Source organism: Apiospora marii, assembly GCF_038362585.1.
Source record: "Apiospora marii strain CBS 49790 chromosome Unknown utg000002l_segment0_segment0, whole genome shotgun sequence".
NCBI lineage: Eukaryota > Fungi > Ascomycota > Sordariomycetes > Amphisphaeriales > Apiosporaceae > Apiospora > Apiospora marii.
The window spans coordinates 4,779,823-4,795,104 of NW_027117373.1; the positions used below are offsets into that span (position 1 = coordinate 4,779,823).

The 15,282-nt window shown below is 55.8% G+C and overlaps 7 protein-coding genes across 7 annotated transcripts; 3 read left to right on the top strand and 4 right to left on the bottom strand.

Annotated features, from left to right (window-relative positions):
• Positions 1-601: 601 nt before the first annotated feature.
• On the bottom strand, positions 602-2,371 carry PG985_003203 (Cytochrome P450 monooxygenase yanH; the record flags this gene model as incomplete). Its single annotated transcript, XM_066822972.1, has 5 exons — positions 602-1,687; positions 1,747-1,820; positions 1,884-2,019; positions 2,078-2,106; positions 2,161-2,371. 5 exons carry the CDS (start codon positions 2,369-2,371, stop codon positions 602-604), a joined length of 1,536 nt encoding a protein of 511 aa, XP_066690404.1.
• A 1,569-nt stretch (positions 2,372-3,940) lies between these two features.
• Positions 3,941-5,026, bottom strand: PG985_003204 (uncharacterized protein; the record flags this gene model as incomplete). The annotated part of the gene is made up of 1 exon (XM_066822973.1): positions 3,941-5,026. The coding sequence occupies one exon, from the start codon at positions 5,024-5,026 to the stop codon at positions 3,941-3,943; it is 1,086 nt and encodes a 361-aa protein (XP_066690405.1).
• A 911-nt stretch (positions 5,027-5,937) lies between these two features.
• On the bottom strand, positions 5,938-6,468 carry PG985_003205 (uncharacterized protein; the record flags this gene model as incomplete). The annotated part of the gene is made up of 1 exon (XM_066822974.1): positions 5,938-6,468. The coding sequence occupies one exon, from the start codon at positions 6,466-6,468 to the stop codon at positions 5,938-5,940; it is 531 nt and encodes a 176-aa protein (XP_066690406.1).
• Positions 6,469-8,200: 1,732 nt separating this feature from the next.
• Positions 8,201-9,630, top strand: PG985_003206 (uncharacterized protein; the record flags this gene model as incomplete). Its single annotated transcript, XM_066822975.1, has 3 exons — positions 8,201-8,250; positions 8,339-8,351; positions 8,515-9,630. 3 exons carry the CDS (start codon positions 8,201-8,203, stop codon positions 9,628-9,630), a joined length of 1,179 nt encoding a protein of 392 aa, XP_066690407.1.
• A 582-nt stretch (positions 9,631-10,212) lies between these two features.
• PG985_003207 (uncharacterized protein) lies at positions 10,213-11,055 on the top strand (the record flags this gene model as incomplete). Its single annotated transcript, XM_066822976.1, has 1 exon — positions 10,213-11,055. The coding sequence occupies one exon, from the start codon at positions 10,213-10,215 to the stop codon at positions 11,053-11,055; it is 843 nt and encodes a 280-aa protein (XP_066690408.1).
• A 798-nt stretch (positions 11,056-11,853) lies between these two features.
• Positions 11,854-13,205, top strand: PG985_003208 (uncharacterized protein; the record flags this gene model as incomplete). Its single annotated transcript, XM_066822977.1, has 2 exons — positions 11,854-11,872; positions 12,232-13,205. The coding sequence occupies 2 exons, from the start codon at positions 11,854-11,856 to the stop codon at positions 13,203-13,205; spliced, it is 993 nt and encodes a 330-aa protein (XP_066690409.1).
• A 356-nt stretch (positions 13,206-13,561) lies between these two features.
• On the bottom strand, positions 13,562-14,816 carry PG985_003209 (uncharacterized protein; the record flags this gene model as incomplete). Its single annotated transcript, XM_066822978.1, has 2 exons — positions 13,562-13,963; positions 14,040-14,816. 2 exons carry the CDS (start codon positions 14,814-14,816, stop codon positions 13,562-13,564), a joined length of 1,179 nt encoding a protein of 392 aa, XP_066690410.1.
• Between the last annotated feature and the right edge of the window lie 466 nt (positions 14,817-15,282).

The following is a 15,282-nucleotide window of genomic DNA, read 5'->3' on the forward strand; positions in this document are numbered from 1 at the left end:
TATCGATGCGATCGTCTGTTTCAACTTACAGTGCTCGACTTAGCGCCGTGGTGTCGCATACAGCAGCCCCCAAAGGAAGACAGGCGACCTAGTCCACGATCTTATGAAAAAGGGGCAGGGCAAGGACGTATTGAACACGATAAACCCCTCGCCGGCTTTGCGCAAGCGCCACCTGCACCACACTTACAGATGAGTTCGCCTAACTGATCTTGTTCGAGGCATTTGACCCTGGTCCATCTAAGACGACCAATTATCATCATTGGGCAATTGAATATAGTCGGGGAAGGCTGTGTGTTAAGTAGGACGACAGTCATGGAACAGTCCAAACAGTCAAAAAACAACATGACATAAAATCGCGCGAGATGTAACTTAGGCTGTACCTGAGCAAGCTTGAGCCAAGATCCGAGCAGGGGGCTAAGCATATACTTATCACAGCTTTCACAGCCACCTTGGCGCTCATCTTGAAACCAAGTCTCATATAAATACATTCCGTCTCCGACATGGATCCAACCAGCAGATGAGTCATGACTGATGTGATTAAGTGGTATATTAACTAGAACTAAGGCAACATAAGCCTACAAGACCCTCCAAATAGACACCCTCAAGCCTCGGCAGGGCTACACCACGCGTGCAGATGCCGCCGCGGATACGCCGCCGCAATGCACTCCCGCCACTGCATGTCCTCCTCCGTAGTCCCGTCGAGGCTCATATCGAAGTGCCGCAGCATAGTCGCGTACGCGATATACAGCTCGCACATGGACAAGTTCACCCCAAAGCACGCCCGGGGCCCCCGGCTGAACGGCACGAGCCAGTGCTCCAGGTTCTTCTCCTTCTTGTGCTCGCCGGGCAGCCACCGCGCCGGGTTGAAGTCGAGCGCGTCCTCGAAGATGGCCTCGGACTGGTGCACGTGCAGGATCCCCATGCCCACCGCGGCGCCCCCCGGGATGTGCCGCCCGCAGATGACGGCGCCCTGGGCCGGCACGACGCGGGTCAGCGACACGCCCGAGGGGATGAAGCGGAGGGACTCCTTGACGGTCGCGGTCAGCAGCGGGAGGGCCTCGAGGTCCGCGAGGCTCGGCCGCGACGCCTCGCCCCCGGCCAGGGACGGCCAGACGGTGAGCAGCTCCGCCCGCAGGGCCCGGAGCAGGTCGGGCTTCCGCAGCAGGTGCCAGTGGCCCATGATCAGCGTGTCGGCGACGGTGTTGGACCCGGCGAAGACGAGGGTGAAGCCCTCGTCGTGCAGCTCGGTGAGGTCCGGGACGACCTTGGTGCGCCAGGCGCGGGCGTCGAGCATGCGGTGGAAGATGGTCTGGTGCTGGGCGTCCTCGAGCTTCTCGGGCGAGTTGAGGACCGCCTGCAGCTGGCGGTGGATGACGTCGCGGACCTGGTAGACGCGGGGCGCGATGGCGTCGGCGTTGGGCAGCAGCTGCATCACCAGGGTGGGCGGGAAGGCGTAGGTGAGCTTGCGGACCCAGCTGAAGTTCTTGAGGAGGGGGAGGGCCGGCAGGGTGGCGTCCATGCCGAGGATCAGGGGGTCCCGGAACTGGGGCGCGTCGAGGGCGCCGATGTTGTTGCCGAAGGTGAAGGACATGATGGTGTCGAGGGTGAAGGAGCGGAAGGCGAAGAGGAGGTCGATGGACTGTTGGGTCGCGTTCATCTTGGTGATGGCGGAGGCAAGCTTGGCGGCCTGGTTGCCCGGTTAGTTGGACCGCGTGGGAGATAAAGAGTCAGCAGACGGATGCTCACATTCTGCCATACCAGACCCTCAATGTTCTGTATGGCTTTCTTGGAGAACATCGGCATGAGAACCTCTCGCCGTTCTATTGCACTCGATGCGTAAGCTATGATTCTGGGAAAAGGGCTTGATCAAGCTGTTCACCCACCTTTGGCCTTGGCATACTTTCGATATACAAACGACCCGGATTTGAAGCCGGTGACGTTGTACAGCTCGTCGTCTTTGTCCCATCGCTTGGTCAAGTGATATATCTCATGGAATGCGGTAGGATTCCCAAAATGCAGCTGTGGTTTAACTTGTTAGTATAGTAACGTCCGGGTTGATAGCACAGACAGGACTTACTTCGTTTGGCGATACTCGAACAATGTCACCTGCCTCGACGTTTTAGGCAACCAAGATCCAACGTGCTTGAAAATTGGTCTTACCATATTGTTTGTGTAGCTCAAGCAGCTCCTGGCCTAGGTTTTGTTTCAACAGAACCTCCCTGTATGCCCTCCAGAGCCCGGTAGCGCCCGCCATCGCTGGGCCTGGGAACTTCCGTAAGGGGTGGAAGAACACATTGTACACGATTCTGCCAAAGAACAGGAGAATGGGAGCGGTAAGAGCAGACCATAACCAGACAGCGCTGAAAAGCATGATGGTGGATGACTATAGCTTGTAGGAGCGGTGGGGAAGGATGACGTGACAGCTTTTCTCTTAGAAACAAGTTGCGCCGACAGCCATGCGGCTTCAATATATACACTCCCGCGACGAGCGCATTCCTGCCAATAAACAAGATCATGATAGTGGACCGACCGAGCAGAGCCTTTGCAGGGGTTCTTGGCGCCCAGCACGGCAGTCGCGGCTACACTGAATCTTGCGACGGCGATCCTTTCCCGCGCGAATCTCGGCTTTTCCTTCCACACTTTGTTCCCAACCGAGAATCTAGACCGATTTATGGATCGCAAAGGCCTCCCGCCGATAGGTCTCGGTTGATGAGACTCGCTACGATTGGAACTTCGCCCCGAGGCCAAAGGGAGGGGTCAACCGACACACGGGTAGTATACCATCCACATCATGACCCCTTCGACACCGCGGTCTTATCAGGATTTGTCAATCACTGCGGAAACGGTCACGAGGATGCAACGCGTCCGCCTGCCGTTGGTTCCCTATACGGCACCAACCATGCGGGTCGGAGATAGCAGCACATGGTCGTCGGAACTCGCCACAGCGATTCGATGGGGGAGGGGGGATGCAACGAGCACGCCATTGGCCCTTGCCGGCTATCGGTCTGTTCTAGGCCGTTCTTTTCCACCAAACTGAGGAGCGAGTGTGGTAGGAACGCCTTGGGCCCGTACAGTTGAAACTGTATGATCGTCACATCAATGCCAAGCTATGTACATACTAGGCCCCAAGTAGTATAAAAGCAGCATTGGCTAAAACGAAAGTGGCCAAGAAGAGTCAAAGATTGCCATGTTCCAGACTGTTTGCCCAGAAGTACCCCAAACAGAGATACCCAGACAGAGATAACAAGAGAATCACGTTGATAGAGCATGTCAACCACACGTGCAAAAGTATGTAGTGAGCGGAGGAGGGAGTGCACACCCTCAATGCCACGTCCGGCTATCGCTAGCCCCGCATTTTCGGCCGTGGAGCCAAAAAGGGGGGATGATGCTACCGTATACCTTGCAGGTGCGGATCTCCATGCGATAGGGACGGGACGACCCATCGCATGTACGGACCTCCCGCCCGAACATGCTTTCCGCCAAATCTTTATCGGCAATCAGGAGCGTCGAAACCATCAGACTCGACGAGAGGCCGTTACTAGGAATTAGCAGGAAGCAGCTTTAGGTGAGATCCCACATCATTTATTTTGGACGGTATTTAATGATATTGTTCAAGATGGGCTCAACAAGTCGATAAAGAATTTGAAAAAGACGTGGAGGGGTGGCATAGGTTATATCAGATATGGCCCTATAGAAGAGCGAGATCCCCAAAATCACTAGCGTGCTATAGTTTTCTGCATGAACATCCTTATGCGGCGACACTACAGTACCACTTTGGCCACACGCATCCTAGGTGGGCCAATGAAAGGCAAGACCGAACGGGGAGCGAGGAGAAGACTTGAACTTGACAACCTTAGGCGGCCAAGCGACGTGTGATGCCGCAGCAGGGACTGCAGCCGGTGGGCGGGACGAAGATTCCGGCTCGACAACCACAATCGGCTCAGCGATCATTTGGCGTCGGGGTCGATAGAGGGACTGTGCCGGGAAACTCTTTCTTCCATCTTTCCTTCACCGCGCCGGGTGCGTACCCCAGCTCCGCCCTCTTTGGTATTTTCTCCGCCTTGTATTGCCGGTTGAAAAGGCCGGCGAAGCTGCGCCACTTCCAGTCCAGAGGGTCGCGGCAGTTTCCCAGTCGATGGTAAGCCTCGACCTCCAGATACCATCCCAATGTCCCTTCGCTGACGATGGTTACATCCCAGTCCGAAAGACACTGCCCGCAGGATTTGCGAGGTAGGGCGATTTCCCCAATCTTCACCCACCAGGGGTCGCTCAGAAGACGCCCGATTTCCTTCATTGTCAAGTCGTTGGTGTGGGTACAAGGACATAGGACCCTTGGCTCATATTCTTCCGTGCTTTCCGCTCGGAATGCCTCGTGTAACGCTTCGGGGCTCCTGCCGGGATGGAACACCCTGTGCCGGACATACAGGTACAACTCGTCGTCAATGATGGCGGGTATCAGCGAGCGACTCCAGATGCACGTCTTTCCGAAAGTCCTCTCTTTATGCACGACGAGCGCGTCCAGAGGGATTCCGTAAGAGGAGCCGTAGAAATGCCGGCTCATGGCCAGATGGGCATGCTGAAAGAACAAGTGGAAGCCGGCAACATGGTCATCGTTTAGCCAGATCAGGGCGTCCTTGAACTTGTTGGCCCATGTCAAAGACCAAATATCGGGGTCTGATAGCTTCATCTTGTTGGCGTCAAAAGGAATCAGCTTTCCAAGCGACGGTGAGTAGTACATGCCAGGTACGTCTCTCCATGAGCGCTTCGAGGCATCGATCGGATCGGTCTTCAGGGCAGGCGGATGGGCAGACGGATGTGTGCTGGGCTTGGGGATTTGCTCAGGTGTCTGAGTAGACGTGCTGCTGTAGTAGGGCGGTGGTGGACACACGTATGAGTATGACTGGGATTCTTTTGTCTGCGTATGCTGGCCGTTTCCGTCTAGCTGCACATGTCTCTCTTGGCCGCTACGCTGCGCCTTTCTCTGCCCGTTGACTCTTTTGAAAAACGAAGGTAGTCTCATCTTCATGACGATGCTTCCAATGGAATAATGTCAGTTATTCCTTCGATTCTACTTGGTTATTCAGTTGAGATTAAACCGTGTAATCGTAGGTACATGTGGATGTGGTTGATAATTGGATATTTTCTCCCATGCATTGATTCGATGGCTCGGTTTGATTTCCAGCGCAACCCAGGTATCTCCAGGCACATAAGGTTTTTCTCTCGGTGGGTAGGAGCTCACCTTTTGTGGCTCTCTGTTGAGTCAAAATGTGAAATGCTCATGAAGTAGCAAGGCAGTGTGTGGATACCATACGTTGATGATGCTGCATCTGCCTTTTATTCGGCAGCTTCTCCGTTGTCAAGCAATCATGTAGTAGATGGGTCGTGATGGCTTCTCTCCCATGGTAAAGATGTGTATACCTATACACGCCCCGAACAGGTGACATGGAAACGTAAAAGTCCCACAGAGATAGCCAGCTGAGCCTTGCCTGATGCTGCCTCATACCGTTGCCATACAGGGCCAAGATTACTGGATGATAGAGATAGAAAAACATGTTGGTTCGTTGGTTCGCCGCCCGCTCACGGCGTCCACATGCTTGGATTGACACATCGACACGCTACTACAGATCACGAATTGACGCACACCATCAGGCTTGTGACTTGCGCATCTACAATTGTCCCATTATTTACAGCTATCGATTGCTATTTACATGAAGAGAGGAATCTGGTTTCACTGTTCAGCTACTCGACCCCGACACCGTGCCCACTAGGCTTGAGGTATCCTCTCGTCGTCGGAGTATAAGAATATAACGGGCCATATAGCAAAACCCTAATGCTGCACATAGGTAAAGTGCCATCCCAGCCCAAGGAAATAAAAGGATGCTGACATTCGTTGCCAGGAACGCGCGGGGGTCCCAACCCAACGTTTACCGCCCTCACTCATAAGAGTGTTAACGGCTTGATGCCACTCGAAACTGACGCCTCCGGAATGTTCTGTTCACTTCCAGAACGGAGGGCCTCGCCTGACGGAACGTCATCTGGTGCTTGTAGACGAGACGTTTCGGTGGCTTCGGCAGTCTGGCCCGTCAACGCATGAGAACCATGCTCCGGGGACGCCTGGTCGCTGGCTTCCACGGTGTCGCCACCATCTGCAACCATAATCGCTGACGTAGTAAGGTCAGTAGTAGGACCGGTTGCGTTCTCAGCTGACACGGGCCGAGGTGCACCCCGGTCTTCGGTAGCCTGGGGTCCCGTTGTTGACTCATTACCAGACTCGGTCGCGGGAGGCACCTGGTCGGCAGGGGTGTTGTTCCCCCCAACACCGACTGAGACCAAGGGTATGTCCGGAACGACACGTACCCTAGCAACGGAACAACTTTGACGCACGACAAAGTAGAGAGTAACACCTGCAAGCGAGACAGCGAAGATGCCGCACGAGGCAGCAATCCAGTCTGTTGCTTCAGAAAACATGGTGGATCCGATCAAGAACTGGATCAAGTAGAAGTTGTGACGAGATTGTGTCAAAAGCAGTTCGTCAGGAGTTCTTGTGTGTGCGTATGAAGAAGAGAAGAGGAACAGGTTTCGATTCAAACGAAACGAGATTGATATGGACCTTACCTAGGGCCGAACGGGATTTCATTTTGCTCTTTCTTGGGATGTTACGTTCATGGTTACTTACGAAAGTCGAAGAGGAAGGCATGAAGAAGGAAGGGACTGTTGTCGGTAGGCCGTCTTCAAGTGGGCAGACAAAGCAGCTACCTACTCTACACCGCAGTGTTATGAAACAGAGCGCTGCTGCTGCTATGGTTGTTTTTAGCCATCGACTTGACCAAGAGTACCTACCTTAGGCAAGCCCGATACCATTGGGTTCTATTCCATTTTCCGCAAATGGAAGATGCCATTCTGCAGGTGAGCACTTGCTGTGGTTCATCAGAGCAATCTTATAGGCACTGCCATTTATGAGGAGATGTAGCTTGCACCGGCATCTATGTAGTGACTTCGCCCGATGATGTGTACGCTAAAAGAATGCGGAAGGGCAGGCCCATTGGATGTATTGCCTACCGCGCGATCCTCTATTTCGCATATTGGAATATCCTACCACAAATAATCTATAATGGAAAGAACCAAGGGTGAATGCGTCGTCGTTGTTGAATTGTTCGGACGAACAAGATGCGACAGCGTGACTCGTGAGTGCGGCTGACATGCCTTACTGGACAAAGCCTATTAATAGGATTAAGGTCCCGGGGGGATGGTTTCCCTCTGTTTTAGCGCGCGCGACACCGCCTGCGCAATGGCACATCCCCCCATAAATGCCCCGGGCAGCATTACACACTGCGTTGGACAGTATGTCGGGTCCTTTTTGTGAGCTGCGAGATCCAAAATCGCGCGCTTATGTTCAGCCATGTGGCATATGCCCGATGCAAAGATACTGCTTTCTTTTCTGATTTGCCAATGACCCGCCAGCCTGCTTTGCCTGTCTTACATCTTGGCGGGGTGGGTGGTGGTGGCAAGCGAAGTGAGCAAAAGCCGAGTGGGTGGGCGAAACCGTGGGGATCGCCGTGCGGTGATGCACGAGGCGCTGAGTGATGCCAATTGATTGACACGATGTTCTGCGCTATGTGCTGCTACTGTAGACTTTTTGCCCGACGATGCAGACAGAGAGCCTGCAAGCGTGCCAGAAGTAAACGGATTTTGCTTCAAGTTTAGGCGGTGCTTGAGGGATTGAGGGGCGGATGGGGAGCTATGGAGGAGCCATGGGGAGCGAGGGCTGTCTGCATGATGGGAGCGAATCCATTTTTCAATCTAGGGCCACTTTAGCCACGGGGACCGGCCTACTTTTAGCCTCGCCGCTTGTCCTTCTTGGTGCTGACGCTGATTTACGCACACACGTCACCTCGACTGCAAGTCACTGCAAGTCCCCCCAAATCACAGGCGATCAACGGCAATGTCTCGACCCGGGGGGCTTGGGGGGCTGGGCAGCGGAAAACGGCTTGCTTGCTAGCTGACTGACGGAACGGCTGTTGGGATTTCCCTTGGCTGGGCTGGGGTTTGTTTGCTGGCACCGACCGGTTTGCTTTCTTTTTCGGTTGGGTCTGTTTTCTCATCCTCAGCTTTACATCCTTCCAAACGTTGGTATTCCAAATCGCCATCGAAACCGAAACCTGTCGCTTCCGAGTTGTTTGTACGACCACACACGATCACGATGGTGCTGAAACGGAAGGAGGTCTTTACGATCATCACACCAATACCAGGGTATGCCAATTCCAGGGTCTCTGCGGAGCTGCCCACCAAGCTTCTTTCCTGAAGTATGGGCCCGATCACCTTACTGACGCTTGCGTAGATTCATCCCTAGGGTACGTCAGAATACTTCAGCAGGACGAATTATGGCGATTCTAACATGGCCAGGCTCTTGCGATCGATATTCTCCATGCCCATAAAGATAAGTCGCTCTTCTTGTCGCTACGCGCAAACCATCTAGATGGAGCGTTGCAACTAACATAGCTATTCAATCCACAGGTCATTGAGCTCAACCCACTCGTCACTGGCTTCAAACCGATCAAAGCTCCCCGAGATGCGCCCGCCGACGAATACTACTCGACCTGGTACGAGATCACCGAGCGCATCCAATACATTCCGGGCCTCGGCAGGCTAGGGTCTGGCACCATCAGCTTCAATGGCTGCTTCCACGACATGCCCTGGGGCCTTCAATCACACATCTACGTCGGTAGTCCGGCCAACGTAGACCTGCGCAACAAGTATCGCATCGCGGGCAACCAGCTTGGCGTCGAACCGCCCGAGCCGCAGGAGATGGGATTGGCAGCATTGGGCGCCCCGAAGGACGGGCTATATCTGCACGAGGACATCGAGATTCGGTGCAATTTTGCAATGGTCGGTTTCGTCAAGACGCAGCTCAAGGCGGCCAGCAAGGAGATGGTCAACCGCATCATCAAGAAGGCCGAGCTGCTCGACGCCGGCGTTTTGTCGGCCATGATCGAGGACGGGAAGTTGCGGACCATCAATCCGAATGACAGAACGACCACCCTGCAATACTCCGGTGCTGGCCCCGGGTCCGCTCCCAACTCGCCTCCGCTCGGGTCGCCAGGCATTCCTTACCAAGTTCCGCGCCCCGTGTCAATGCAGCCGCAACCGTATAGCCGACCGGGCACCTCTGGCTCTCAAGGTCCCGGCTACTACGCCGGTCAGAACGCCAACCATCAACGCTATTCGGAACTCCCCCACTCGAGCGCACCGCCCGCTATCATTATGGAGCTACCGGGCGACTACCCGCAGCCATCGTCGGGCTTACAGCCAGGTCAACCCTCGCCGGGTCTTGCGCAAAGCTCCACCAAATCCGACCGATCGTCGCCTGACCCCAACAGCAACTGGCGCTGGTCGCAAAGCCAGCCTAGTCCCGGCCTGCGAGAGTCGCGGCCAACGTCCATGTCGTCGGAAGGTGGGGGCAGCGTCGGCGTCGCGTCGCCCGGGCTCGATCATAAAGGGTTTACGAGCGAACTGTCCACTCACTCCGAGACGCGCGAGGAGTACACGCCTGAGCCGCTGCGCGTGAAGCACCCCAGCCACTACCCGTACAACCCTGCCGATTATGCGAAGGTGGGGTATGGGGATAGGTGAGGGATGGCGGATCTCTTAGAACATTTTCTCGTTACTGGTTGTTCTTGTTTGCCATGATGAAATGGCCAGTTTGTGCTACATAGTTGGGATGCTTGCCCTGCCTGGGCCTACTACTTATACCATGGGTTGGCGTTACTGGGGGTTTTAACGGGAATATGAGGATACTAGTATTTTGGATCAGGGGATATACCAAGGCAAAATGGGATCTTGCGTTTTTCTTCCATCACCTATATGCCGTGCTTTCACACGTGAAGACCGCTAGTGATCGAATACGTACCTTGACAGAATCTGGACCACTGTGCCTGGCTTACGTCCTACTTGCATCTGCAGGACCACCAGGAACCTACCGATCCCATGACTCATCCGGTAACGAGAGTCGCACTTGCCGGATTGAGTATCTCGAATGGTCGATCTCCGCAAGTCACCGGACATCGCTATTGGTCAGTCTTGCGGCGGCATCCGTATATATCAGATCGCGCCCATTGAACCGTCTTTTGGTGACACACGCGCAGATTCCAGGCTTCTAAACAAATCTCCCTTTGGTTTCTCTCAAGTTTCAAACTCGACCAACGACGAACGACGATGCCTGATAATCCGCAGTACCGTCTCGCCCGGGCCACGCCGGCCGACATCCCGCAGCTCGCCGCCATCTCGGCCCGCGCCTTTGCGCGCGACGCCAATACACAGATGAAGGCGCAGGGGCAGAGGCCCGGCGCGTTCGAGGAGGGTATGGCGGCGGGGCTGCGCATGTGGGTTGGGCTGCCGCCGAGCCGCTGCGTGGTGCTCAAGGCTGTGGACCGCCGTGGCGGCGGCATCCTCGGGTGGGTTTGTTGGGGGGTCCGTGGGGTGGAGGTCGATTTGCCGCCTTCTAATGATAGTGACGAGAGTACCGCTCGATTTGACGAGGGTTCGACCGCTGGGGGCAGTGACCCAACATCTGGAGAAGTGAAGGCGTCGCCGCAAGACGATGGGCAGGGTCCAGTTCCGGGACCCGAGGCCGCGGCGCGTATAGAACAGTTCGAAAAGATGACGAGCGACCACCTGGCGGCGTTCCAGAAGAAGATCATGCCCGACGGCACGCGCGCCATGTACATCATATCAGCGGCGGTCGATCCGCGGGCCCAGGGGCTCGGAGTCGGAACTCGGCTGGTGGGGTGGGGCCTCGAGCAGGCGGACCGGGACAGGCCTGGGGTTCTCTGTTGGGTTCACGCCTCGGAGGCGGGACACAGACTGTTTGAGGGCCAGGGGTTCGCAGAGGTGGAGCGGCTGACGGTCGATCTGGATGAGTGGGCGGTGGGTAGGAAGCCGTTGGCCGTTGGGGGAAAGGGAAGACGAGGGAGGAGAGGCAGGGTGGGGGGAATATACGTTTCGGTACATGGTTCGTACGCCTCGAGGGCTATGATTTGTGTGGCTGCAGATCGCTGAGACCGCGCTCGGGGTTATTGGTTCTTATAGTTTAATAATGGTATGGTACCAACGGACAGGACATAATTACTTTAGTTCGCGAAACTTCCCACTGCCAAGCTCCCTGTTGATATCGTGGCTTTGAGTCTCGGGTCTGGACACATGTTGTTTTGCTCACCCCCTTGACAGGTTCATGGAACTCGGCGGGATCGGAAGATAAGCTTCTCAGCTTGCCAAGGGGGCCAGTCATGTACCTATTTAAGTCGTATGTTCGATTACCTTTACCAGAGAAAGCACTGAAATCTGCAAAATTGCATCGGCTTACTTGTCCAGAACGTTCGATATAAAACAGCCACCGCTCGTCAGAAAAGTTGTTGCCGCATCTGTCTTACGTGGATGGATATAACCCCCCAATGGTCTAGGAAGATACGTAATGGAGAACTTACCGGCAACCATGAATCGGTGCCGAGTCTTTCTTCCGCCATCTAGAAGAAACTCGAAAGAGACAGGTGCGGATCTACTGGCAGTCATCGCAACCAAAACACACGTTGCGGTGATGGTATTAGATAATGAGATAAATGTTCATGAGCAACAGTCAACAGAGATATCTGTTTGTGGAACCTGGAGTTAGCCAGTGGTGTGTTCTTGAATCATTCGTGATCATGGAGGAAGATTTGAGGTCCTCGACCTTGACTGACGACCTGAAATACACATGGTGCTGCATTTGATGCTTCCAGCGGTCTCCTCGATCATCCCACCACCGTCAAGACAACGCCCAGATAAATCACAATTTGGAAACATGAACTATTGCAAACCGTAATGGCTCCTGAGTTCGGGGGTCCCTCACATCTAGAAGTTGAACTTCGTTCAAGTTTTAGGCCGTGTTGAGCGATGTTGCATCGCATGCTAATTCGTCCAATCGGGTAGCCCCTGGGCACGGCTACTGACAGCGCCACGCCCCCGCTAATGTATGGCAGACCAGTGGAGTCGCAATTGCAGGCCTTTTCTCCAGTAAACATTTATCAGCAATCCATGATGCCGACACTCCAATAACTCAGTTGTTTGTATGATCTTGATCGATGAATGTAGCCCGGAGATCACTTGGTCCCGCGCGCAGCACTGCGTTGCGATGCTTCAGGATACCTCTCCAAAAGCGCACTCTGCTCAGTCGCGGAATTAGCATTTGCCCGGTCACAGCAGCGACAGCAGCAGCAGCAGCGCTGCCCGTGGCGGCTGTGGTAGGCGAGAAGCTAACCCGCAGCAAGCCGAGCCCTTCCACCACTGCGTCCTCAGCATTGTCGCCAGTGGCTCTGCCGGGAACGTCCAAAGAAATCGAGGCGTTCTTCGTCGACACCGCAGTTGGAGTCTCCGAAGTCGCAGACCGCCTCTGGGCTCTCGCCGGCAAGGGCGACAATTGCCTTTATGTGGATCTCGAAGGCATCGATTTGTGCCGGCATGGGTCGGTGTCGCTCCTCATTCTCTACGCCCCCCTCCTGCGCCAGGCGTTCGTCGTCGACGTCTTCACGCTGCAAGCAGCGGCCTTCACCACCAAGGGCGCGCGCGACCTGAGCATCCAGGACATTCTAGAATCGCCCGAGCGCAAGAAGGCCTTTTTCGACGTCCGCAATGATTCGGACGCCATGTACCACCACTACGGCGTGCGCCTGCGGGGCGTCGAGGACATCCAGCTCATGCACAACGCCAGCCGGGGCGATGGCTACCGCAACAACCTCAGCGGCCTGTCCCAATGCATGGCCCGGGTCCTCTCGCCCGCCGAGGACGTCGAGTGGGCCAACTCGAAGCGCGCCGGGCGGCTTCTCTTCAGCCCGGACGAAGGGGGCTCGTTTGACGTCTTCAACGTCCGCCCGCTCAGCCCGGAGCTCATTTCCTACTGCGTCGGCGACGTCTACTACCTCCCGCGCCTGAAGCAGAAGAACTGGGTTTTCCTCTCGGATGAATGGAAGCAGGAAGTCATAGATGAGACGGAAGCTCGGGTTGTGGAATCGCACCAGGACGACTACCAGCCCCATTCGCCGTGGAAAACGATGAGCCCCTGGGCAGCTGAGTGGAATTGGGTTCCATTGGCCGAGTTCAAAACGCCGGCTGGCGAATTGCCTGGTACCAGGTCCATCTGGGTCCAGACCAAGGACGTGATTGAAGAGCCGAATTGAAGGGATCCTCATCGCCGGGGATACTGCAAGTCGGCCTGACAGAGAAGATTGGGGACACTGACGATATACCAAACAGAACAGCATCAAGAGATGAAGTTATTGAAGGCCCTTATGGCAGAACGCCGCTTGGCCCATTCATATCTATTCTATCTGTTCACATGAAAATCTCTACACACCTTCCAGCTCTTTGTTTCTGTATCCTCTATGATCCACGTCCGTACATACCGGACGCATACAAGCCCAAAAGCACCTAGATGGTGATCTAACTATCCCGCCCGAAACCTAACGCCTGGAAATCGACTGACCAAAATGAAACAATCCGCTCAAAGCCAATGGAAAAGGCCGAAGGGGCGCACTTACAGAGCCTCGCGTACACAGGCGTCGCATTGACACTCGAAGCCCCAGGCGTCCTGGAGCCGTTTCCGCCTGTCGGCAACGCTCAATTCCTTCTCGTCCCCGCCCAGATAGCTGATGCAGAGCTCCTCGCCGAGTGCTACTCCAGCCTTGCCGTGGGCGTCCTGATCGACGACGAAGACCCAGCGGTCGCGCACGCGGGCCTTGGCGACGTTGGGCGAGCACGAGTGGTTCCAGATGCTGCCCGTCGTCCACAGGCCCCAACCCAGGTACTCGGCGTTGTAGGCGCCGCTGTTGAGGGCGGGGCGGATGCTGAAGCTGTTGTGGGCGGCGGCGTTCTGCAGGGTCTGGATGACCTCGGGGGTGAGCGAGGGAATGAGGACCTCGGGGAGCTGGGCTAGGAGCTGGTAGGGGTCAGCGTAAGTTTCGCATGTCTCTGATGTAAGAAGGAGGCAGCTTTCGCGCTCGGCGATGACTTACACATAAGTAGGCGCTGATGTAATCTTGCAGCTCTTCGTGCGACGAGAAGGGTGTATGGTGGTGTTTGAGGCGCAATATCTCGGTCCATTCGTCGTTGTCGGCCGGCAGCTCGCTCTTCTCGTCGAGTAGCTCTATGGGCGTGTTGTGTGTCCAGTAATGGGTCATGACCCCTGACACGACAGCCCAGAGGGTTTCGATTGACGGCGGCTTGGTGTCCTTGGCTCGTTGCAGTAGCTTCTTTTCTGATTTGGCCAATTGCGCGCCCTCATTCGACTCCCGTAACCTCAATTCGCGCAACTTCCTGCCGAGCGTCTCTTCGGCTTCGGTCCAGGCTCGGTCGATCTCTTCGAAATTCGGCCGACCTTCAGGGGCAGGTTCCGCGCCGGCGTCCGACGAAGCCTCGGAGCCATTGCTGCTCGACCTCTTGCCCTTCTGGCGGCTTCCGATCTCCCAGGCCGCCTTCCAAGCCTGCAGGCCGATGGCGCCCTGGCGGTGTACCCACTCATCGCGGCAGATTTCGGTGCAGAACACCAAGCCCAAAGTGGGGCTCTGCTTCTGTTTTCCCTCGGCCGGGAGCTCGACGCGGACCTTCCACTCGACGCCACGGTCGTAGGCAAAGCAGCGGGCGCAGACCTCGCGGCGGAACTCGCGCTGGATGGTGTAGACGGAGCAGGGCCGCGTGGTCAAAAGCGGGGACCCCGGCGGCAGGTCTCGGGTCGCCGTGACGGCGCGGCCCTTGAGCGGGTGAGGGAGCACGATGAAAGGTGGGGAAGTCATGGCGGTGGGTGGTGGTAGATTGAGGTGCCGAAAGAAGGAGGAAAAAGGAGGGTCCCGGATGACCCGGAGAGCAACTTTGAGCAAAGCAAACTCGTCAGCAAAAGCCGGAGATTGATAAGAACCGATAGAGATGAGTTGAGCTTCGAAGCCAATGTGAGCCACGGAGAGTTTGTGAGGGTTTTGTGTAAGTTGTGGCTTGGCAGGGGTTGAATTGGTAGTGGTGGTGATGAGAGTTGGTGACACGCAAGCGGTCACCGAAAAAGGGCGGACATGACGGGAGTGGCGGCCGCCGCCCAGCAAACCGCCGGGGGCACGTGGGTTCGTTATCGTCAATGGCGAAAAATTTCGTTCAGGGGGACGGGGGCGGGCAACTTTTCGACAATTTCGACGTTATCATTAGAAAGGTGGGTGGGCTGCTCGGCCTAGGCGAGCCTAGAGAGGCCCAGCCCCGGCACTGGCGAGGACC